The sequence below is a fragment of the Zalophus californianus genome, chromosome 15 (genome assembly GCF_009762305.2).
Source record: "Zalophus californianus isolate mZalCal1 chromosome 15, mZalCal1.pri.v2, whole genome shotgun sequence".
In the NCBI taxonomy this organism is placed as follows: Eukaryota; Metazoa; Chordata; class Mammalia; order Carnivora; family Otariidae; genus Zalophus; species Zalophus californianus.
Window position 1 is genome coordinate 45,830,112 of NC_045609.1, and position 23,854 is coordinate 45,853,965.

At 42.1% G+C, this 23,854-nt stretch overlaps 1 protein-coding gene across 8 annotated transcripts in view; it reads left to right on the top strand.

Annotated features, from left to right (window-relative positions):
* SHLD2 (shieldin complex subunit 2) overlaps positions 1–13,845 on the top strand; it is a 91,975-nt gene extending 78,130 nt beyond the window's left edge. For 7 of the 8 annotated variants that reach the window (XM_027593128.2, XM_027593121.2, XM_035724118.1 and 4 more), the window contains 3 exons: positions 4,677–4,905; positions 10,891–11,006; positions 12,833–13,224. In XM_027593128.2, the coding sequence (XP_027448929.2) occupies positions 4,677–4,905; positions 10,891–11,006; positions 12,833–13,032 (545 nt within the window). In that variant the 3' untranslated portion in view covers positions 13,033–13,224. The other variant, XM_027593085.2, reaches the window with a different exon arrangement.
* The last annotated feature ends 10,009 nt before the right edge of the window (positions 13,846–23,854 follow it).

The following is a 23,854-nucleotide window of genomic DNA, read 5'->3' on the forward strand; positions in this document are numbered from 1 at the left end:
AAATGTTTTTTTTTTTAAAAAAAGGGATTTATAAGATGTTGGTTGAAAAAGGGAAAAAGAAAAATAAAAAAAAGTCAACAAAAATTAACTTTGATGAAATAATGAATCATGGTAAAAAAAAAAAAAAAGAAGCCATGAATCTATGTGCAGTATTCCCCTAGCGCTGGAGTTCTCCTATTCTCCTTGATCGATCAACTTGGTCTTGGCTTGCTGGCTGTTTGTGTTGATCTTCTGGGGGAGGGGCCTGTTGCTGTGGTTTCCAAATGTCTTTGCCGGAGGCGGAATTGCTCCGCCCTTGTCGGTCTGGGCTAAGGAAGCTGCTCCAGTTTGCTCTCAGGAGCTTTTGTTCCCTGCAAGCTCTCGGTACAGCTTTGGAGGACCAGGGCAGAAATGGCGGCCTCCCAGTCTCCGCCCGGAGGAGCCGAGAACTCGGGGCCCCACTCCTCAGTGCGCCCCCAGAGAAAAGCAGTCACTCCCGTGTCCCCGGTCTCTGGCCACACTCCGTGCTCACCCGGCCTGTGATCGAGCGTTGCTATCTCTGGCACCCGACCCCGCGCGGAGTCTCCAAACCCAGCAGATCCCTGCAGTGCGTTCCCGCACCGCTCCTCCCCAGGAAGGAAGGGGAGTCTCCCCGGATCTGCTGCTTGTTGGGTCCTTGCTGGGGGAGCCGTGCCCCGACTGGGCCGCAGATCACAGTTTATGGCAACCCCGAGCTGAGAGCCCGCGACTCTGCTCCGTATCTGCAGCCGGCTTCCCCGCCCCGACACCTGGGAGCTCTGCCGCACTCAGGCACCCCCGGTCTCTCTGTGACCCCAAGGGTCCTGAGACCACACTGTCCCGGGAGGATTCCACCCCCCGCTTAGCCACTGCAGCGACGTCCCTCCGCCGAGCCAACTTTTAAAAGGTCCGATTTTGTGCTCCGCGGCTCTAGCACTTGCCAGAAGCGGCCGGCGGAGGCCCCTCCCCCGCCGTCTATCCTCCCGAATATCGCCTCGGATTCACTTCTCCGCACGCCCTACCTTCCAGTAAGTGGTCGCTTCTCTGTTCAGAGAGTTGTTGCTACTCTCCTGTTCGATCTCCTGTTGAGTTCGTAGGTGTTCAGAATGGTTTGATCCCTATTCAGCTGAATTCCTAAGACCAGACAAAATCTAGGTCTCCTACTCCTCCGCCATCTTGCTCCGCCCCCCGAAGCTATGTATCAATTTAAGGGAGAATTGACATAATATTGAGTTTGCCAACCTAAGAACAAGATACATCTTTTATTTCTCTTACCTGCATTTTGTAGTTTGCAGAATATAGGGCTTTCATATCTTTCCTCAGGCTTCTATTTTCTGCTATTATAATTGGTGCTTTTTAAAATTTCAGTTTCAATTGTTTGTTGCTATTATGTAGAAATATAGTGATTTTTATATATTGATCTTGTCTTTTGTAACCTTGCTAAACTCACTAAGCTCAATAGTAACTCTGTGGTAGATTTGAATTTTCTACATCTGTGAAGAAAGACAGTTTTATTTTTTCCTTTCCAGTCTGGATGCCCCTTATTTATTTTTCTCGCCCCTTTGCACTTGATGACTTCTCTAATATAATATTGAAAAAAGTTGTAAGAGCACACGTTTTTACCTTTTTTCTGATTTTAGGGAGAAAACATTCACTCTTTCATTATTAAGTATGACGTTGGCTTACGGTTTTCCTCAATGCTTTGTATAAGGCTGACAAAGTTGCCTTTTATTCCAAGTTTGCTGAAAAAATTTTTTTCTTATAAAGAATCGGTGTTAGAATTTATCAAATGCTCTTTCTCCATCGATTGAGATGATCATAGAGTTTTTCTTTTTCAATCTTTTAATGTAATTACATTGATTGCTTTTTGAATGTTAAAACAGCTTTGCATTTATGGGATAAACCCCACTTGGTCATGATGTGTCCTTTTTCTATGTTGCTGGATTTAATTTGCTAACATTTGTTAAGAATTTTTATGTTTGTGTTCATGAAGGATATGTGTAGCTTTTTCTGCTTTTGGAATAGAATTAGAATAATGCTCATGGAATGAGTTGGGATGTAGATCCTCCTCTCCAGTTTTCTGGAAGAGTTTGTTTAGAATTAGAATGTTTTCTTCCTTACATGTTTGGTAGACTTTCTCAGTGAAGCCCTGTGGGCCTAGAGTTTTACTTATTGGAAGGTCTTAACTACACACAGGCAGTGGAGGAGCTCCGTTTAACTTGGTGTCATGGAGAAGTCAGCTCTGTTAGCTACTGCTTACACCGAGCAGCTACCTCCTGGAATTGAAGACGTAGAATTAGATTTTAAAATAAAAATCACCATCATGAACACTAACAAAACAGGTGCTCACAGCTCTGAAGATTTGGTTTGGGGAATGAGGCTGGGGATTGGGAATATCCTTGCAAATGCTGGAGATGGGCCCCCCATCGGTAAACCATGCAAAAACTTTGTGTTGTTACAGTCAGTCCCTGGTAGACTGTGTTCAGAGAGGGCCTTTTAGCCAATTTTCATTCTCTTTATGTTCAGCTCTGAGGGCTGAATTCATAGTTTCTGTGTTTTTTTTTTTAAGATTTTTATTTATTTATTTGACAGAGACACAGTGAGAGAGGGAACACAAGCGGGAGGGGGGGCGGTGATGGGAGAGGGAGAAGCAGGCTCCCCGCTGAGCAGAGAGCACCATATGGGGCTCGATCCCAGGACTCTGGGATCATGACCTGAGCGAAAGGCAGACGCTTAATGAGTGAGCCACCCAAGTGCCCCTGTTTATGTGCTTTTTTTTGGTTTTGTTTTGTTTATGTGTTTTTAAGACAGAAATGGAGAGAGCATGTGGGAGTACAAGTAATTTTTTCTTTTTTTTCTTTTTTCTTTTTTTTTTTAAAGATTTTATTTATTTATTTGAGAGAGAATGAGAGATAGAGAGCACGAGAAGGAAGAGGGTCAGAGGGAGAAGCAGACTCCCCGCTGAGCGGGGAGCCCAATGTGGGACTCGATCCCGGGACTCCAGGATCATGACCTGGGCCGAAGGCAGTCGCTTAACTAACTGAGCCACCCAGGCGTCCACAAGTAATTTTTTCTTAACCTGCTTCGTAGTTAAATAAAAGGAGTGAGATAGGGAGCTCAACATGGGAGAATTTCCTAAGAGGGTCTGCTGTCTTAACAAAACTTAACAGAAGCTGGATGGGGTGAAGCTGTGCCCGGCTCCTTGTCAAGAAATGAAAGTGCTTACTCAGCATCCGGCCCTGCCATCAGCCGAATGTCAGTGCCCAGCAGGCTGTAAGCCCCTTGGAAGCAGAGTCCTCATTAATCATGAACTTTTAACTCTTTTATAGAAGTGTGTAAGTTTATAAAATGTGATGGAGTGATGTTAACATTCTTCTAAAATGACTGAATTCTTTCATTAATTTCTTAGTGATACAACATGTCTGTGGCAAGGTGTGATATGGAGTGTGCTGTAGTTTCTTGGGTATGCTAACCACTACACACTCTTGTAATTCGTGTAGGGATACAGGGCATGATTAGAAAAGATGATAAAACAATCTTTGGGCGCCAAAAGACTAAAGCAAACAGAAGGACTTAAGAATAGGAAAGTCACTGGGGCGCCTGGGTGGCTCAGATGGTTAAGCGTCTGCCTTCGGCTCAGGTCATGATCCCAGAGTCCTGGGTTCGAGTCCCGCATCAGGCTCCCTGCTCCTTGGGAGCCTGCTTCTCCCTCTGCCTCTCTCTCTCTCTCTCTCTCTCTCTGTCTCTCATGAATAAATAAATAAATAAATCTTTAAAAAAAAAAAAAGAATAGGAAAGTCACCATTAGTGGGACTCTTAAGGAGATAACCTGAAAAGAGAATAGGTAGCCAGAAGGATGAGTTCCTGACCTGAAGTGTAGCACCTGCTAAAAGGATGAAGAAAAGCAAATCCAAAGGCTTAAAAAGGGCTTTAAACTGAATCTGGAGAGGAAGGGAGAAGATAAACTCAGATGAACTCACAGACCTTACAGCAAAGGTAAATTAGAAAAAAAGAATGTCTGGCAGATAAAGAAACTCAGTATTTGTTTAACAGGTGAATGCATGAGCCAGTGAGAGTGAATGAACATGCTCAAGGTCCTGGTGAGTCACACATTTCGTAAATGAGGACTCTCGGTGCTCACGTGCTCTATAACCAATGCCCAGAGTATGGATGGTGATGGGCGGGAAACTGAAAAAAAAAAAAACGTTTAAAAAGAGGATAAGCTTAGTGGTATGTTTGTTTTGGATAAAGTAGAGACTGGAAGAATAACTGACCTGCTATTTGACTTTCAGCAATGATCAATTAAAAAGAAGGATGGGAAGAGAGAGGGTATGTTAGCTAGTTTCAAGTGTTTCGAAGGGATTTCTACTGAAAGAGGGAGAGACCTTATTTTGCATGATTCCAGAGGACAGGGAGGAAGAAAACACCCATCTGTGCAGCCAAACTAGCCAAATAAATCTTCACTCTTAGTTATGGGCAACGGGAGCTTACCTCTCACTTTTCAGAGTAAACACCGAAGCCGCAAGCGGGTGAAATTGTCCAGGGAAAGAGTGAAGGAAGGAAGACCAAGAACGAGTCCTCAGGCATATCCTTTACTATAAGTGACTCAATCAAAATCAGAAGTTAAAGTTATGATTTTGGTCCTATAATTTAGACACACTTCTTTTTGTCTCTTGTAGGAGTGATTCTGATCAAAGCCCAGATTTTAGAGTTAGTGATTCCTATGCCAGCAGCTCAGAAGATAGCTCTGAATGCCCGCAGCTCTCTGAGGAGCATCTTCTCTTCTCTTCCGGACATTGTGTATGCCGGCTGTGCAAAATGCGGACTGGAACTGGAAACAGACAAGAACAAGATCTATAAACAGTGTTACAGCTGCTTGCCCTTTACTATGAAGAAGCTATACTACAGGTGAGGCAGCCAAGCAAGCCATTGGGATGGAAAAGATTTATTATTATATGACTGGATATTACCGAAAAATTGCATATATCAATTCTTACTTTCTAATGAGAACTAACTAGAACTAATCCAAGAGAATAAAAATTTTCCCCTGAGTGACAAATGGCTATTTATGAAAGCAAAAATTGTCCAGTAATCATAACAGGGATTTTTAAAAGCAGTAATTGGAAGACTTACTATCGTCAAGCAGCTATATTGAAGAAAATTTTTATTTGGTTTATATTTTTAACCAAGATCTAAATGGCTCATAAGAAACTGACTTCCATACTTTAGCATGTAATTGGAATTTAAAGGTTAAAACTGTTCTATGATCTAACCTCTCAGTGTGGAAGCTAATAAGATGTTTAACTTTTCTGTGCCTCAGTTTTCCCAGCTTCACATTAGAAATTAAGGACTGCAAATGTTCTTTGGTAAAATTGCAGACCAGCTCAGTGAAAAACACATTTTTCAAATAATAAATGTTCAAAAACTTGGAAAAATTTTTTCTTTTTACCTTGTAAATTGCATGCCTTTATAAAATAGCCATCAGTGTTTTATGCTCTTTTCTGTTTCTAAATACTGCAGTATCTAAAAACTAAATGCAGATGTATTCAGCATGTTATCATGGTGTACGTTAAGAATATTAACAGAAGCTTAATCCATAAACCTTATTTCCCTTTATATATGTGTGTTATAAATAAGTAAATAGATTTTGCTCTTACTCTGGAAGTTGCTTGTATGAAAAGAAAATTAAATTAAGATTCATGGTGTATAAGAAATAAAGTTAATTAGGAGCCCCTGGGTGGCTCAGTTGTTAAGCGTCTGCCTTTGGCTCAGGTCATGATCCCAGCGTCCTGGGATCGAGCCCCGCATTGGACTCCCTGCTCAGCGGGAAGACTGCTTCTCCCTCTCCCACTCCCCCTGCTTGTGTTCCCTCTCTCGCTGTCTCTCTATCAAAAAAATAAATAAAACTTTTTTTTAAAAAAGAGATTTGTTTATTTATTTGAGAGAGAGAGAGAGAGAGCATGGGGGGGGCAAGGGTCAGAGGGAGAAGCAGACTCCATGCTGAGCAGGGATCCCGATGCGGGACTCGATCCTGGGACTCCAGGATCATGATCTGAGGTGAAGGCAGTCACCCAACTAACTGAGTCACCCAGGTGCCCATAAATAAATAAAATCTTAAAAAAAAAAAGAAATATAGTTAATTAAAATTGATATCTTATCAGTAGTTAAGGCTCCTTACAGAATGTGTGTGTTATTTTATGTCATTCTTAATGTTCCTAATCAATGTAATTATTTATTGGACAAAAATGTTACTCAATAAATATCCCTTATGGAGAAGACAGACTTTGAATCTTCAGTCTAAAGAATAACTATTCAAGGGGTGCCTGGGTGGCTCAGGTGGTTAACTGTCTGCCTTCGGCTCAAGTCATGATCCCAGGGTCCTGGGATCAAGCCCTGCATCGAGCTCCGGGCTTGGCGGGGAGCCTGCTTCTCCCTCTGCCTGCCGCTCCCCTTGCTTGTGCTCTCTCTCTAACTCTCTCTCTCTGTAATAAATAAATAAAATCTTTTTAAAAAAAAAGAATAACTATTCAAGAGAAGGACTTCACAGATCGTTATCACCTGACTATGGTATAACCTAGTATGAGGTATATAAGGTATAGTTCTAAACTATACTGCATTGAAGATGTGCAAATTTTTTGTGTTGCTAGAATGTTGATAGACATGCTAAAGCAAGAGTTGTTTTTATTTATTTTAAAAAGCCTTTAAATTGTTTTTAGGTTTAGGATTCAGATTATTTGATTTCCTTAAAAAGAAATTTTTTTTGTTAAAAAGAAAATCTTGAGATTAAATGACAGATTTCTTCAAATTATCAAGTACCATGATTCAGAAATCATTTCATGAGTCATCACTTACGATTCTACATAGGTCAGTAGCAACCTGAATAAGAAAAAGCTCTGATTGCTTATTTTTTCAAAGACCCAAACAATCAAGTTGGGTATCCACATATGTTCACCCAATATTTAGTAATGTGGATGTTATGCTGATTGATGTAAGCATATTTTTGTACTCAAAAACTCTTATGAAATACTTAATGAACATTTGTATGGCATGACAGTCCCATGCTGTGAGTGGACCAGTTACATTTGATGTTGGTTGTTTTTAACTTGGAACTGATTTTCCAGTGGCAACATTAGATACCATGGTTTGACTCTCATTCCCACCTGCAAAAAGGATTACCTATGTGCTGGTGACTTTTGTTGGCATCTCCACCCTGGTTTTCTCCTCCAAGCCCCAGTATCCAGATACTCAATTCCCCACTTGAATGTGTTTCAGGCATCCCACACTAAAAATACCCGAGCTCAGCTCTCTTATTGTTCCTGTCTATATCAGACTTGGTTCTTCCCATTTTCATACTTCCCAGTACATGGCATCACCGTCTACCCCATTAACCTAGAAACCTGCCCATAGCCCTTGAATCATTCCTTTTTCCTTACCTCCCATGTCTAATCTACTGGCAAGTCCTATGAATTTTCATTCAAAACCGTATCACAAATTCGCCCGCTTTTTTCCATCTCCACTGTTCCTTAACCTCAGGGGCACTAGTGACATTTCAGGCAGGACAGTTACTCATTGTTAGGGTACTCCACACATTGCAGAGCATGTGGCATCTTGTTTACTTGGCCTTGCCAACACCCCAGTTATCATGAAACCAGAACATGGAGTCAGGACCTCCTGGTCCCGAAGCACATGGGCCTAGTCCGGGCCGCTGCTAGGTCTTGCTCCACCTATCAGAGTGGTGGTCTCTTAGTTGGCCTCCTTTGGCCTTGGCCCTCTTCCGTCCATTCTCTGCACAGCTGACGGGGTGATCACTGCCTGACTTAAACACCTCCCGGTAGTTTCCCTTTACACTCTGCTGCTATGCTTTCCCTTGCTCCCTGTGTTCCAGGCCCCTGGCCTTCTTTCGGTTCCTTGGTCACCCTGATGTTTTTCTCCTTGCACTTTCTTGCATGTTCTTCCCTCCGCCCGACTCCACATCTTAGTTTTTGGTTTTGTTTTTTTTTTTTAATTTGACAGAGAGAGACACAGTGAGAGAGGGAACACAAGCAGGGGGAGTGGGAGAGGGAGAAGCAGGCTTCGCTTCCCGCTGAGCCAGGAGCCCAATGTGGGGCTCGATCCCAGGACCCCGGGATCATGCCCTGAGCCAAAGGCAGACACTTAACGACTTCACATCTTAGTTTAAATGGCACTACATCAGAGGTACCTTCTTTTCTTTAAAGATTTTTATTTATTTATTTGAGAGAGAGAGAATGAGAGATAGCACGAGAGGGAAGAGGGTCAGAGGGAGAAGCAGACTCCCTGCTGAGCAAGGTGCCCGATGTGGGACTCCATCCTGGGACTCCAGGATCATGACCTGCGCCGAAGGCAGTCGCTTAACCAACTGAGCCACCCAGGTGTCCTCAGGGGGACCTTCTTAATCCCCCCTGTATTTTCTGTGACAGCACCGTGTGTGTACTCACTGCAATTTGTACTTGTCTAGTTGTATGCCGTCTTCTCTAAAAAACATCTTTACTGGGCTAGAATTCACGTAGCATCGAACGAACGCATCTAAAATGTATGATCCCTGGTTTTAGTATATTCACAGGGTTGTGCACTGTCCCCACGGTCCATTCTTAGAGACATTTTCATCACCCGGAAGCCCCATTTCCATTAGCAGTCAATTCCCCCCTCCCCCCAACTCAGCATTTGGATTGGTCCCACATTTTGGGTGTTAATGAATAGTACTGCTGTGAAGATTTGTGTACAAATTTTTAGTGGATATGTGTTTTAGAATCACTGGGTTGTATGGTAATTCTATGTTTAATTTTTCGAGGAACTGCCAAACTGGTTTCCAAAACTGTTGCACAACTTTACATTCTCACCAGGAATATATGAAGTTTCTGTACGTCCTTGCCAACATTTTTTATTATCTGTTTTTCTTTTTGTTGCTTGTGCTTTTCAAAGGTATCTGTATCTAAGGAAGTTATCATTCCTAAGCCAAGATCATGGAGATTTACTCCTTTATTTTCTCATAAGAATTTATAGTTTTAACTCTTTATGTATAGGTCCATGATGTATTTTGAGTTAGTGTAAGGAAGGGGTTGAGCTTCATTTTTTTACGTGCAAATATCCCGTTGTCCCAGCATGATTTGTTGAAAAGAAGATTCTATCCCTGTTGAATTATCTTGGCACCATTGTTAAAACGTTTATTGTCTTTTTGTCCCACTAAACTCTTATGCTCCTTGAGTGAAGGAACCAGATCTGTCTTGTTTGCTATTGTGTACTCAGTGCTTAGCACAGTACTTGGCACATGGTACGTATTGAGTATGTAGCTGGTGAAATAAAGAATGGAGGAACAGGGAGAGCATGGAGAGAGTGGAAAGACCTAGAATCATCATGTGGGTTAAAGGGGAAGTAGGTTTTTTGAGGGAAAATCAGTAGTGTTGTTTGAGCTGTTAAACGAAATTCCTCTATAGTAATGAGTCTGTTTCTACAATCTGTTCTCAGGGCCCCTGGGTGGTTCATTTGGCTGAGGGTCTGACTCTTGATTTCAGCTCAGGTCATGATCTCAGGGTCATGGGATCGAGCCCTGTGTCGGGTTCTCCGCTCAGCACAGAGTCTGCTTGTTCCTCTCCCTCTGCTCCTCCCCCCACTTATACTCCTTCTCTCTTTCTCTCTCTCTCTCTCTCTCTCTCAGACTACAAAAACAAAATCTGATCTCAATTTATTTTTAATAATTAATTAATCTTTAAAAGAGGTAATATGACCATGGTAAAAATGCAAACTGGAGAGGAAGATATAAAGCAACAAGTTTCTCCCCATCCACCCCTCCACCATTGGTGCTACTTCCTTGCTCGTAGGAGGTTTTTGTATATTCTTCATACTAGCACATGTATATCCCTTTCTTTAAAAATACATAGATATGGGGCTCCTGGGTGGCTCAGTCAGTTAAGCGTCTGCCTTTGGCTCAGGTCATGGTCCCAGGGTCCTGGGATCGAGCCCGGAGTCTGGCTCCCTGCTCAGCTGGGGGGAGTCTGCTTCTCCCTCTGCCTCTGCTGCTTCCCCTGCTTGTGCTTTCTCTCTCTCTGTTTGTCTCTCTCTCTCTGTCAAATAAATAAATAAAATCCTTAAAAAAATAAAAATAGAATATTATCCATTTTGTTTTATTCATAGTGTTTGTTCCATAGAGTACATCATGGCCTTCCTTCTCTAATAGCACTTATAAACCTTCATCATTCTTTTAACAGCCACATAGTACTCCACTGTAGCACATACTGAAAATGATTTATCTAGTTCCCTATTGATCTACTTGCAAAACAGTCTGGTTTTGATAGGAAAGAATCCAGTGGGGAAAAATAACTTGAAATTGTGATTGTGAAATATTATGATTATTATCTTTATTTTTATTTCTAAGAATAATTTATACAACAGTGTAAAAATATGTTTTCTTATATTAGTTTCTGAAATTTTAAAGTGAATATGGAATAAATCAAATTTATTAATTTGTCATTTGAAATTCTTTTTTTTTTTTAAGATTTTATTTATTTGACAGAGAGAGAAAAGGACAGCAAGAGAGGGAACACAAGCAGGGGGAGTGGGAGAGGGAGAAGCAGGCTTCCCGCAGAGCAGGGAGCCCGACGCGGGGCTCGATCCCAGGACCCCGGGATCATGACCTGAGCCGAAGGCAGATGCGCAATGACTGAGCCACCCAGGCGCCCCGTCATTTGAAATTCTTAAAAAAAAAAAAAAAAAAACACCTTTTTTTCTCTAGGATGTTTCAGAGCGTCCTAGAGTTGTTTTAGGAATTAAGATGAACCCGGCATAAAAACCCAGTGCTCTTTGAAATTACATGGTGCTTAAGTGTTTCTTTAATTTGAACATGTTATTGAAGGTCACGTGTTATTTACTGTTTTGTAGGCCAGCTGTAATGACCATAGCTGATGGAATATATAAGGTTTGCATCCACGTAGGATCAAAGCTGATCGAGAAGATTCTTCTCAACATTTCCCCTGACTGGCTCAACAGAGTTGTAGGTAAGATGTCAGCTCACCATCGAGAGGTTGTTGGTGGTGAAACTACTCGTTTCAGGGCTGTTGACAGTATATTGGAACAGAAAGAACACTATACTGTAAATTAAGGTTTTTTTCCTGTCAGTGCAAAAGCTTGAGTGGAACAAAGAAGATGAAGTTGGAAGATAAGCCTTGCTCTACACCTGCTGTGACAGGCACGCTCAGCCTTGCATCTCTGCGGGTCTTTTGCCGTCCTCCCCTCTCCCAGCAGAAGGGCGCCACCGATGGTCTCGATCTTGGAGGTTTCCTGCCCCTCTCCCAGGGATGGAGGGATTTTTCTTTTATCTTTCCTACATGTTCAGCCCTGGGGCAATAGGATTTGCCGACCTTCCTCCAGCAGTTTAAGGCTCTCTTTCCTTAAAGGAGCGTCCCAAATGGTGTTTTGTGTTTTCCCTTGTGGCAGCTTCTCCCTCCCTTTCTCCAGACTTCACCGTGGTTGGAAGCTTTCTCTATGTCCTGCCCTCCGTCCAGGCTTGTGAGCACCTGATGGGGACGAGAAGAGCCTGCCAGGGTGCAGACTCCCCTTGCCTGAGACACTGGCCCACACTCGGCTTTTAGCAAGTCGTGAAAAATTGTAGCGCATTCTTCCTTCTTGCTTGTTGGGTGGATGTGTCTTCTTTCTGAGCTGGCCGCGGTAACCCTGTGCTCCTGCTGTCTCCTCTCATTTCAGTTGGCTTGGCTGCCTCACTGCCTTGGCTCTCCTACAGGCTCCACAAATTGTGATTTTGTAGTGTCTTCAAGTTTTCTAGTAATTGTTAAGGTTGGAGCCATGTTCTTTCCAGCTTTCCACATCCTAACCGGAAGTCTGTCTGTCCTTTTTGATTCACTGTCTTTATTACCATTCATTCTTCTGGCTGTTTTGTTCCTTCTGTCAGTGTTTTTTGTTGTATTTTCAGTCTTGTCTTTTCATTTTTGGCACAACACCAGTTAGCCTCCACTTCTCAGAGGAGGACCGTTCTCAGATCAAGTCTATGTTCACGTTTTGCCCATTCAATTGCAACCCTAAGTGAAATTGTGGGCACCAGTTATAAAGTGGTCATCAGACCATTCAAATTATGACTAATCTTGATTTTCTTTTTTAGCTTATCCAAGTGAAAATACAAAAGATTTAAGTATTGTAAGAGAATTCCCTCACCTCCAAAAACATGTGATTGGCTGCCTGGGAGTCCATAGACCCAATTCAAGAGGGGCTGGTGGTGTTGGTCAGGGAACGAGTGTAGTTTGAGTGGCTGGTCGTGCCTGGCCAGCCTAGCCTTGAGCACCCGGCTCAGGACCTGGACTTGATAGCCTAAAAAAAAGGAAGACTATAAGACAAGTACAAAAATACAGTGACATCTATCTGTAATTTCAGTATTTTTATATTATCAAGATTTGATATTCATTAAGTCACTGACTCAGGGTTCTGTTGTATAAACTATCTAGATAACTGATAAGAGCTGTCGACTGGATAAAGAAGATGACTTTTCTGACATGGACACGCTCTTTTTGTGTCAGGCTTGACTTAGGAAGATGTTAACTTCAGTTCTTTCCTCTGGTGTTTTAAGAAGCCAAGAGCTGTGCCATAATAGGAAATGCTGTCACTCTGAGCAGCCTGACCTTGATCAGCAGGCATTGCGGGTCCTCATTCTAGAGCATATTCAGCACCTGTGACTAGAAGGGGAGGGGATAGAAAGGGAAATTTCCAGTGAGTGTGGGACTTGAGAACCAAGGGGGACAGCGACCCCTTGGCTGTGTGAGTTTCTGGCGTGCGGGCAGGGAGCCTAAGAACTGCATGTTTCCGTGTTCCTCAGCGCCTCCCTCAGAGATCACCTATGCCATGGTGGCGGCCGACTTGATCCACTCGCTGGTGGCCGGTGGCGGTGCCCCTTGTGCAGTGAAGGCACAGAGCCTCTTCGTGTTGGATGAAAACAGCTGCCCGCTGCAACAAGAGTTCTCCCTACTAGATTTTTATCCTGACAGTGGCAAGCCTGTACCCAGTGCCCTCCTCTGAGACCGGAGGGGAAGTTGCAGGTACTTCAAGGAAGATGGCTGAACTGATTTGCCTTTTTGAGAGAAATGAATGACAGGGCTTTACAAAATATATATATATATATATATATATAATATATTATATATATTAAAACATATTATACTTAATATATATATATTTGTAAAGAGAATTGTGTTAAATATATAAATTAAAACTTTTTTTCTAGGAACGTTCTGTGAGGTTTTCTGTCTGTTGTTTGGTCTTTTCCTTTCCTGCTTCGAGAGGAAGGATCTGGCAATAAAGGCCATATGTAGCACTTCCCTGGGAAGTTCACTGTTGGTCCCTGCTCCATTCCAGCACTCTACTAAGGACCCAGGACACAGACAAAAGATATTTTCTCAGGAGTGGCTTTTCTGTCATGCTCACAAACTCTCAGTGCTTTCCCTTTAATAAACTGTCAATGTGAAATGATTTCCTCTGTTGTAATTATACATGGGAATGGGTTAGTTTGTATAAGCCTGTCTTTAGACAAGTTCAAGACAAGCATGTCTTTCTATAAAGAAGCAATGAAAATGAAGGAAACAGATCCTGCTTCAACTCATTTTATAAAAGGAGGAAGAGAGTCATGTTGTTAGTTCATTTCTAGGATCTCAGTGCCTTACTGAGTTTACTTACTAACAAACATTTAGTGATTTGTTCTCTCATTAGGATTGTAGAAGAATAAAGTAGTAGTCACCGTATAAAATAGTAGTCACTGATGAGGAAATGTGGAAGGACACCTAACCTGGAAGTCTGGAGTATACTGAGGGTTAAGAGGTTAAAAATATTGCTTGAAAAAAACTAAATTCGTGATTAAATGAACATGTTTGTTTTACCGTACATGTGCTTTTAAAAATTCTTTTGATTCATTGCACTTGTTTTTTCTAATTTAGGGATTTTTTTTTTTTTTTAACTTGAACCTCGGGAGTTTTGTGATTCTCCCAAAAATAATATGTAAAAATGTGTGTGTGAGAGAGTGCACACACACACAAGTACATCTTTCTGTGGAGGAGGTCAGTCATTCTCAGCAAATCCTCAGAAGGATCCTTGACCAAAAAGGGTGAGTGGATTGGGGTAGGAACAAGCGCTCTACTTGGTGAGTTAATTCCTGGGGAAGGAAGGGATTAAATCAAATGATTGCCTGCACCCAGTAAGGTGGGTAAAAAAAGAGTTGTCCCCGTGTTGTACATAGAGAAACAAGATAGTTGGCTCTCCCAGATAATTCATGTGATGGGTGACGAATCTCAAGCCCAGAGCTGATGTCTTCTAAGCCATGCTCTTTCAACTATAAGCACAGTGGAAGCAGATCTGGAATTCTGATATAAAATTTGCCAGTGTAAGCCTACCGAGAAGGCTGTTCTCTTAACTTGTCTTCCCCACTTTGTCCTCAAGATGTGGCCTAATCCTTTTAATCAACCAAAACACAGTCCCCTGGAATAGACGGCTCGTCACACCCTTTTGGGAAGAAGTCTCTAAGCCATTTGAAGTGAGACCAAGAGCACCAGGTCACACCAAGATCTCTTCACAGTTTTTGGTCCATAGTTCATAGGTTAACCCATATTTCTGGAACCCTTATTTGGGCTGAAAATAACTTCCTTCTGTCTTGAGGAAATTATCATGTATTTAGTTTAAACTGCCATAGCTCCCAGGTGATTCCTTACCCATGATGTACAGGTAAGTATATTTAACCTACTCCACAAATTTTTATAAAAATCGGGTAGCCTAAGAATGTCAGCCAATCCAGCAGTCCTGTGTCTGGCAATCCCATGGTAGACATTTTAGGTAAAACGCATTTTTCATCTGACAGTTCAGCCGAGAGGGACAGTTCTCCTGTCTTAAGTTGTTTACAACTAGTCTTCCATTAATTTAGGTTCGCCTGAATGAGTGACCACAGGCTGTTAACATGGCTTTCTTAGAAGAAAATATCTCTACTTTCTCAGAACAATATAGAGTGAAACAGAAAACGTACCATCCTTGTGTCTTTCATTTTAAATGATGAATTTTCATCCTGGAGGGTCTCTAGATGGTGCGATATGGTTCCCAAATCAGAACAATTAGAATAAAGTGTTCATCTTTCCTGAGACTTTAACCCTGACCCCTGTTTTAAGGTCAATAGGGTGAGAAATAGGTGCGAGGGAGGAGGTTTGCCAATTAATTGTTCTTCTGTTTTGGGGGGTCTTAAACCTAGTTCGTCATCAGGAAGTGAACTCTGCCCACTCAAGGAATACATTTGCTAAGCGTGAGCTGTCTGCTTCCAAGACATCTCTCCCTTTGCTCCCACTTAGCTGCCTGGGGCTGGAGGAGGGCATAAACTGGCAGTGGGACCACTTCTCCCCAGTTCCTTCCCCGTCCCCCGAGGCCCAGCTCCTGCAGAGACTGGGGGCAGGGAGGAAACAGGACAGGGGACAAGGGTTTCATGACAAACCAGCTCCCACCATGATCCTCTCTTGGGGTGATCCTGACCGCCAGTGCCTTCTGAGCAGCAAGCACCCAATGCTGCTCTTTCTAGAATGTGTGCCGGAGTTCTTCGGAGGGCTTCTCCTTCTTAAACAGCATCTGCACCGTTTCTTGTCAGGGGAGATCACGCTCCCGCCTCGTCTCGTCCACCCCTCAACTCCCTCCAGATGTCAGCTCTTCTTTTCACCCCGACTTCTCTCTCTGACTCACTTCACTCCATGCTCAGATGTGCACAGGCAGCAGGTCAGCAAATTCTCTGCATAACCTGACAGCAGACAAGCTGAGGGATTGTCCTTATTTACATAATGTGTGTAGTGCAATTCAAGTTATGTAACATTGTGATCATACCATGTAGAAGAATCTGACCAAAATGGTGTAGTGATTACTCTGGGTGGGGAACTGGGGCCTGGTTTTACTTTCTCCTTTATGATTATTTTTATCTGATGGCATTACTAGGAAAATTTCCCTAATTTCTGAAGAATACAAATTCCCTATATTAAAAAGATTACTTACCAAATATAGAAAAAGGTAATATTTTTTTTTTAAGATTTTATTTTTATTTTATTTATTTGACAGAGAGAGACACAGCGAGAGAGGGAACACAAGCAGGGAGAGTGGGAGAGGGAGTAGCAGGCTTCCCACAGAGCAGGGAGTCCAATGCGGGGCTCAATCCCAGGACCCTGGGATCGTGACCTGAGCCAAAGGCAGACGCTTAATGACTGAGCCACCCAGACACCCCGGTAATATGTTTTTTTTAAATAATTTTTTATTGTTATGTTAATCACCATACATTATATCATTAGTTTTTGATGTAGTGTTCCATGATTCATTGTTTGTGCATAACACCCAGTGCTCCACGCAGAACGTGCCCTCCTTAATACCCATCACCAGGCTAACCCATCCCCCCACCCCCCTCCCCTCTAGAAACCTCAGTTTGTTTTTCAGAGTCCATCATTTCTAATGGTCCGTCTCCCCCTCCGACTTACTCCGCTTCATTCTTCCCCTCCTGCTATCTTCTTCTTTTTTTTTTCTTAACATATATTGCATTATTTGTTTCAGAAGTACAGATCCGTGATTCAACAGTCTTGCACAATTCACAGTGCTCACCATAGCACATACCCTCCCCAATGTCTGTCACCCAGCCACCCCATCCCTCCCACCCCCAACCACTCCAGCAACCCTCAGTTTGTTTCCTGAGATTAAAATTCCTCATATCAGTGAGGTCATATGATACATGTCTTTCTCTGATTGACTTATTTCACTCAGCATAACACCCTCCAGTTCCATCCACGTCATTGCAAATGGCAAGATCTCATTCCTTTTGATGGCCGCCTAATATTCCATTGTGTATATATACCACATCTTCTTTATCCATTCATCTGTCAGTGGACATCTTGGCTCTTTCCACAGTTTGGCTATTGTGGACATTGCTGCTATAAACATTGGGGTGCACGTACCTCTTCGGATCCCTACATTTGTATCTTTGTGGTAAATACCCAGTAGTGCAATTGCTGGATCATATGGTAGCTCTAATTTCAACTGTTTGAGGAACCTCCATACTGTTTTCCAGAGGGGTTGCACCAGCTTGCATTCCCACCAACAGTGTAGGAGGGTTCCCCTTTCTCCACATCCCCGCCAACATCTGTCATTTCCTGACTTGTTAATTTTAGCCATTCTGACGGGTGTGAGGTGGTATCTCATTGAGGTTTTGATTTGGATTTCCCTGATGCCGAGCGATGTTCAGCACTTTTTCATGTGTCTGTTGGCCATTTGGATGTCTTCTTTGGAAAAATGTCTGTTCATGTCTTCTGCCCATTTCTTGATTGGATTATTTGTTCCTTGGGTGTTGAGTTTGATAAGTTCTTTTTAGATTTTGGATACTAGCCCTTTATCTGATATGTCATTTGCAAATATTTTCTCCCATTCTGTCGGTTGTCTTTTGGTTTTGTGGACTGTTTCTTTTGCTGTGCAGAAGCTTTTTATCTTGATGAAATCCCAATAGTTCATTTTTGCCCTTGCTTCCCTTGCCTTTGAGGATGTTTCTAGGAAGAAGTTGCTGTGGCTGAGGTCGAGAGGTTGCTGCCTGTGTTCTCCTTTAGGATTTTGATGGACTCCTGTCTCACGTTTAGGTCTTTCAACCATTTGGAGTCTATTTTTGTGTGTGGTGTAAGGAAATGGTCCAGTTTCATTCTTCTGCATGTGGCTGTCCAATTTTCCCAACACCATTTGTTGAAGAGACTGTCTTTTTGCCATTGGACATTCTTTCCTGCTTTGTCAAAGATGAGTTGACCATAGAGTTGAGGGTCCATTTCTGGGCTCTCGATTCTGTTCCATTGATCTATGTGTCTGTTTTTGTGCCAGTACCATACTGTCTTGATGAGGACAGCTTTGTAGTAGAGCTGGAAGTCCGGAATTGTGATGCTGCCAGCTTTGCTTTTCTTTTTCAAGATTCCTCTGGCTATTCGGGGTCTCTTCTGGTTCCATACAAATTTTAGGATTATTTGTTCCATTTCTTTGAAAAAGGTGGATGGTATTTTGATGGGGATTGCATTGAATATGTAGATTGCTCTAGGTAGCACTGATATCTTCACAATGTTTGTTCTTCCAATCCTTAAGCATGGAACGTTTTTCTATTTCTTTGTGTCTTCCTCAATTTCTTTCATGAGGATTTTATAGTTTTCTGAGTACAGATCCTTTGCCTCTTTGGTTAAATTTATTCCTAGGTATCTTATGGTTTTGGGTGCAATTGTAAATGGGATCGACTCCTTGATTTGTCTCTCTTCTGTCTTGTTGTTGGTGTATAGGAATGCCACTGATTTCTGTGCATTGATTTTCTATCCTGCTACTTTACTGAATTCCTGTATGAGTTCTAGCCGTTTTGGGGTGGAGTCTTTTGGCTTTTCCACATACAGTATCATATCATCTGCAAAGAGTGAGAGTTTGACTTCCTCCTTGCTGATTTGGATGCCTTTGATTTCTTTTTGTTGTCTGATTGCTGTGGCTAGGACTTCTAATACTATGTTGAATGGCAGTGGTGATAGTGGACATCCCTGCCGTGTTCCTGACCTTAGGGGAAAAGCTCTCAGCTTTTCCCCATTAAGAATGATATTCGCTGTAGGTTTTTCATAGATGACTTTTATGATATTGAGGTATGTACCCTTTATCCCTATACTCTGAATAGTTTTGATCAAGAAAGGATGCTGTACTTTGTCAAATGCTTTTTCTGCATCTATTGAGAGGATCATATGATTCTTGTTCTTTCTTTTGTTAATGTATTGTATCACATTGATTGATTTGTGGATGTTGAACCAGCCTTGCAGCCCAGGGATAAATCCCACGTGGTCATGGTGAATAATCCTTTTAATGTACTGTTGGATCCTATTGGCTAGTGTTTTGGTGAGAATTTTTGCATCCATGTTCATCAAGGATATTGGTCTGTAATTCTCCTTTTTGATGGGGTCTTTGTCTGGTTTTGGGATCAAGGTAATGCTGGCCACATAAAATGAGTTTGGAAGTTTTCCTTCCATTTCCATTTTTTGAAACAGTTTCAGGAGAATAGGTATTAATTCTTCTTGAAATGTTTGGTAGAATTCCCCTGGGAAGCCATCTGGTCCTGGGCTTTTGTTTGTTGGGAGATTTTTGATGACAGCTTCAATTTCTTTAGTGGTTATAGGTCTGTTCCGGTTTTCTATTTCTTCCTGGTTCAATTTTGGTAGTTGATACATCTCTAGGAATGCACCCATTTCTTCCAGGTTATCTCATTTGCTGGCATAGAGTTGCTCATAATATGTTCTTATAATTGTCTGTATTTCTTTGGCGTTGGTTGTGATCTCTCCTCTTTCATTCATGATTTTGTTGATTTGGGTCATTTCTCTTTTCTTTTTGATCAGTCTGGCCAGGGGTTTATCAATCTTGTGAATTCTTTCAAAGAACCAGCTCCTAGTTTCGTGGATCTGTTCTACTGTTCTTTTGGTTTCTATTTCATTGATTTCTGCTCTTATCTTTATTATTTCTCTTCTCCTGCTGGGTTTAGGCTTTATTTGCTGTTCTTTCTCCAGCTCCTTTAGGTGTAGGGTTAGGTTGTGTATTTGAGACCTTTCTTGTTTCTTGAGAAAGGCTTGTATTGCTATATACTTTCTTCTCAGGACTGCCTTTGCTGTATCCCAAAGATTTTGAACAGTGGTGTTTTCATTTTCATTGGTTTCCATGAATTTTTTTAAATTCTTCTTTAATTTCCTGGTTGACCCATTCATTCTTTAGTAGGATGCTCTTTAGCCTCCATGTATTTGAGTTCGTTCCGACTTTCCTCTTGTGACTGAGTTCTAGTTTCAAAGCATTGTGGTCTGAAAATATGCAGGGAATGATCCCAATCTTTTGGTACCGGTTGAGACCTGATTTGTGACCTAGGATGTGATCAATTCTGGAGAATGTTCCATGGGCACTAGAGAAGAATGTGTATTCCGTTGCTTTGGGATGGAATGTTCTGAATATGTCTGTGAAGTCCATTTGGTCCAGTGTGTCATTTAAAGTCTTTATTTCCTTGTTGATCTTTTGCTTAGATGATGTGTCCATTTCAGTCAGGGCGGTGTTAAAGTCCCCCACTATTATTGTATTGTTGTCAATGTGTTTCTTTGCTTTTGTTATTAATTGCCTTATATAATTGGCTGCTCCCACGTTAGGGGCATAGATATTTACAATGGTTAGATCTTCTTGTTGGATAGACCCTTTAAGTAGGATATAGTGTCCTTCTTCATCTCTTATTACAGTCTTTGTTTTAAAATCGAATTTGTCTGATATAAGGATTGCCACCCCAGCTTTCTTTTGGTGTCCATTAGCATGGTGAATGGTTTTCCACCCCCTCACTTTCAATCTGGGGGTGTCTTTGGGTCTAAAATGAGTCTCTTGCAGACAGCGTATGGATGGGTCTTGTTTTTCAATCCAATCTGATAGCCTGTGTCTTTTGATTGGGGCATTTAGCCCATTTACATTCAGGGTAACTATTGAAAGGTATGAATTTAGTGCCATTGTATTGCTTGTAAGGTGACTGTTACTGTATATTGTCTGTGTTCCTTTCTGATCTATGCTGCTTTTAGGCTCTCTTTTTGCTTAGAGGGCCCCTTTCAATATTTCTTGTAGGGCTGGTTTCGTGTTTGCAAATTCCTTTAGTTTTTGTTTGTCCTGGAAGCTTTTTATCTCTCCTTCTATTTTCGATGATAGCCTAGCTGGATATAGTATTCTTGGCTGCATATTTTTCTCGTTTAGTGCTCTGAAGATATCATGCTAGTCCTTTCTGGCCTTCCAGGTCTCTGTGGATAGGTCTGTTGCCAATCTAATGTTTCTACCATTGTAGGTTACATATCTCTTCTCCCGAGCTGCTTTCAGGATTTTCTCTTTGTCTCTGAGACTCGTAAGTTTTACTATTAGATGTCGGGGTGTTGACCTATTTTTATTGATTTTGAGAGGGGTTCTCTGTGCCTCCTGGATTTTCATGCCTGTTTCCTTCCCCACATTAGGGAAGTTTTCTGCTATTATTTGCTCCAATATACCTTCTGCCTCTCTCTCTCTTTCTTTTTCTTCTGGGATCCCAATTATTCTAATGTTGTTTCATCTTATCGTATCACTTATCTCTCGAATTCTGCCCTTGTGATCCTGTAGTTGTTTATCTCTCTTTTTCTCAGCCTCTTTATTTTCCATCATTTGGTCTTCTATATCACTGATTCTTTCTTCTGCCTCATTTATCCTAGCAGTTAGTGCCCCCATTTTTGATTGCACCTCATTAATAGCCTTTTGATTTCGACTTGGTTAGATTTTAGTTCTTTTATTTCTCCAGAAAGGGTTTCTCTAACAACTTCCACACTTTTTTCAAGCCCAGCTAGTATCTTTAAAGTCATGATTCTGAACTCTAGGTCCGACATTGTACTAATGTCCGTATTGAGTAGGTCCCTGGTTGACGGTACTACCTCTTGTTCTTTTTGCTGAGGTGATTTTTTTCTTCTTGTCATTTCATTCAGAGGAGAACAGATGAATGAGAGAACAGAATGCTAACAGGTTAACAACGTCTCCAGCAAATATACTCTATACAAATCAGAAAAGACCTGAAACCAGGGGACAAGAAAGGGAAAGAATGAATAGGAAAAAAAAAAGGAAAAAGAGAAAGATAAAAACAAAAAAAACAGAATATGATCAAATATGATGAGGCTAGTGCATAGATCAGTGCCACACACTAGCTTTTGGGCATATTTTGGTCTGTTAGAAGAAAGTGCGTGCTAAAAGTTTAAAGGAAGAAATACTTATATATGTACAAAATAAGGGTTGATACAATGAAGGGATGGCAGATGACTGTAAAGATGAAAATTATAAAAGATTTTATAAAAGGAATTGATAAGTTGTTTTTAAAAAGAAAGAAGATTTAAAAAGAAAAAGAAAAAGAAAAGGGAGAGAATGTGATCAGGCAGGAGACTAGAACAAAGCCATACACTAGTCATTTAGGGTATATTTTGATCTGTTAGAAGAAATTGTATCTCAAAATTTTAAAGAGAGAACAACTTACATATATATATATATATATATATATATATATATATATGCCAAAAATAAGGGTAACTACTATGAAGGGATAAAAATATGACTCTAAAAATGAAAAATAAAAAATGTTTTTTTAAAAAAGGGATTGATAAGATGTTGTTTGAAAAAGGGAAAAAGAAAAATTAAAAAAAAAAACAGTTAAAGATCGGTAAACTTGGTCTTGGCTTGCTGGCTGTTCGTGCTGATCTTCTGGGGGAGGGGCCTGTTGCCGTGGTTCCCAAATGTCTTTGCTGGAGGCGGAATTGCCCCGCCCTTGTGAGTCTGGGCTAAGCAAGCTGCTCCGGTTTGCTCTCAGGAGCTTTTGTTCCCTGCAAGCTCTCTGTACAGCTTTGGAGGACCAGGGTGAAAATGGTGGCCTCCCAATCTCCGCCCGGAGGAGCTGAGAACTCGGGGCCCCGCTCCTTAGTGTGCCCCCAGAGAAAAGCAGTCACTCCCTTGTCCCCGGTCTCCGGCCGCACTCCGTGCTCACCCGGCCTGTGATCGGGCGTTTCTATGTCTGGCACCCGACCCTGTGTGGAGTCTCCAAACCCAGCAGATCCCTGCGGTGCACTCCCGCGCCGCTCCTCCCGGGGGAGGAAGGGGAGTCTCCCCAGCTCTGCCGCTTGTTGGGTCCCTGCTGGAGGAGCAGTGGCCCAACTGGGCCGCGGATCACAGTTTATGGCAACCCCGAGCTGAGAGCCCGCGCCTCGGCTCTGTCTCTGAAGCCGCCTTCCCCGCTCCGATACCTGGGAGCTCTGCCACACTCAGGCACCCCTGGTCTTTCTTGACCCTGAGGGTCCTGAGACCACACTGTCCCACGAGGGTTCCACCCCCAGCTTAGCCACTGGAGCGACGTCCCTCAGCCGAGCCAACTTCTGAAAGGTCCGATTTTGTGCTCCGCGGGTCTATCACTTGCCAGAAGCGGCCGACGGAGGCCTCCTCCCCCGCCGTCTGTCCTCCCGAATATCACCTCGGATTCATTTCTCTGCACGTCCTACCTTCCAGAAAGTGGTGCTTTTCTGTTCAGAGTGTTGTTACTATTCTTATCTTCGATCTCCTGTTGAGTTCGTAGGTGTTCAGAATGGTTTGATCCCTATTCAGCTGAATTCCTGAGACCAGACGAAATCCAGGTCTCCTACTCCTCCGCCATCTTGCTCCCTCCAGTCCGGTAATATGGTTTTGATCACAGAAACTAACACCACCTAGTAGATGTAGATACTTCATGGGGTGGCAGCCGAGCCCACAATGATACCCCTTCTCTGGGCCATGTCTATATTTGGTTTGATTTCTTGGCAAAAACCGATTACTCACAGACAGTAGGATACCTGACTCAAGCTGGGCCAATCAGATTGTTTTTTCCAGAGTTAAATTAAGATTTATGCAGAGTAAAATGCACAGATCTTAAATGTACAGTTTGCTGAATTTTGACAAATATATACATTCGTGTAGCCAATACTACCATCAAAATTTAGGTTTCTATCTCTCTAAAAATTTCCCTCATTTCCACTTCCAGTCAATCCCCGCTCATACTAGCCAACCACTTTTCTGATTTTGATCATCACAGATTAGTTTTATCTGCTCTGGAACTTCATATAAATAAAATCATGTGGTTTATATTCCTATGTGACTTGCTTTTTTCACACAACAGTGTTTTTGAGATTCATCCAGATTTTTATGTGACTCGGTAGTTTGTTCTTTTTATTAGTGAATAATATGCCAGCGTATGAATATATTACGTTATCTATTTTCCGATCAAAGGTCATTTGGGTTGTTTCCAGTTTGG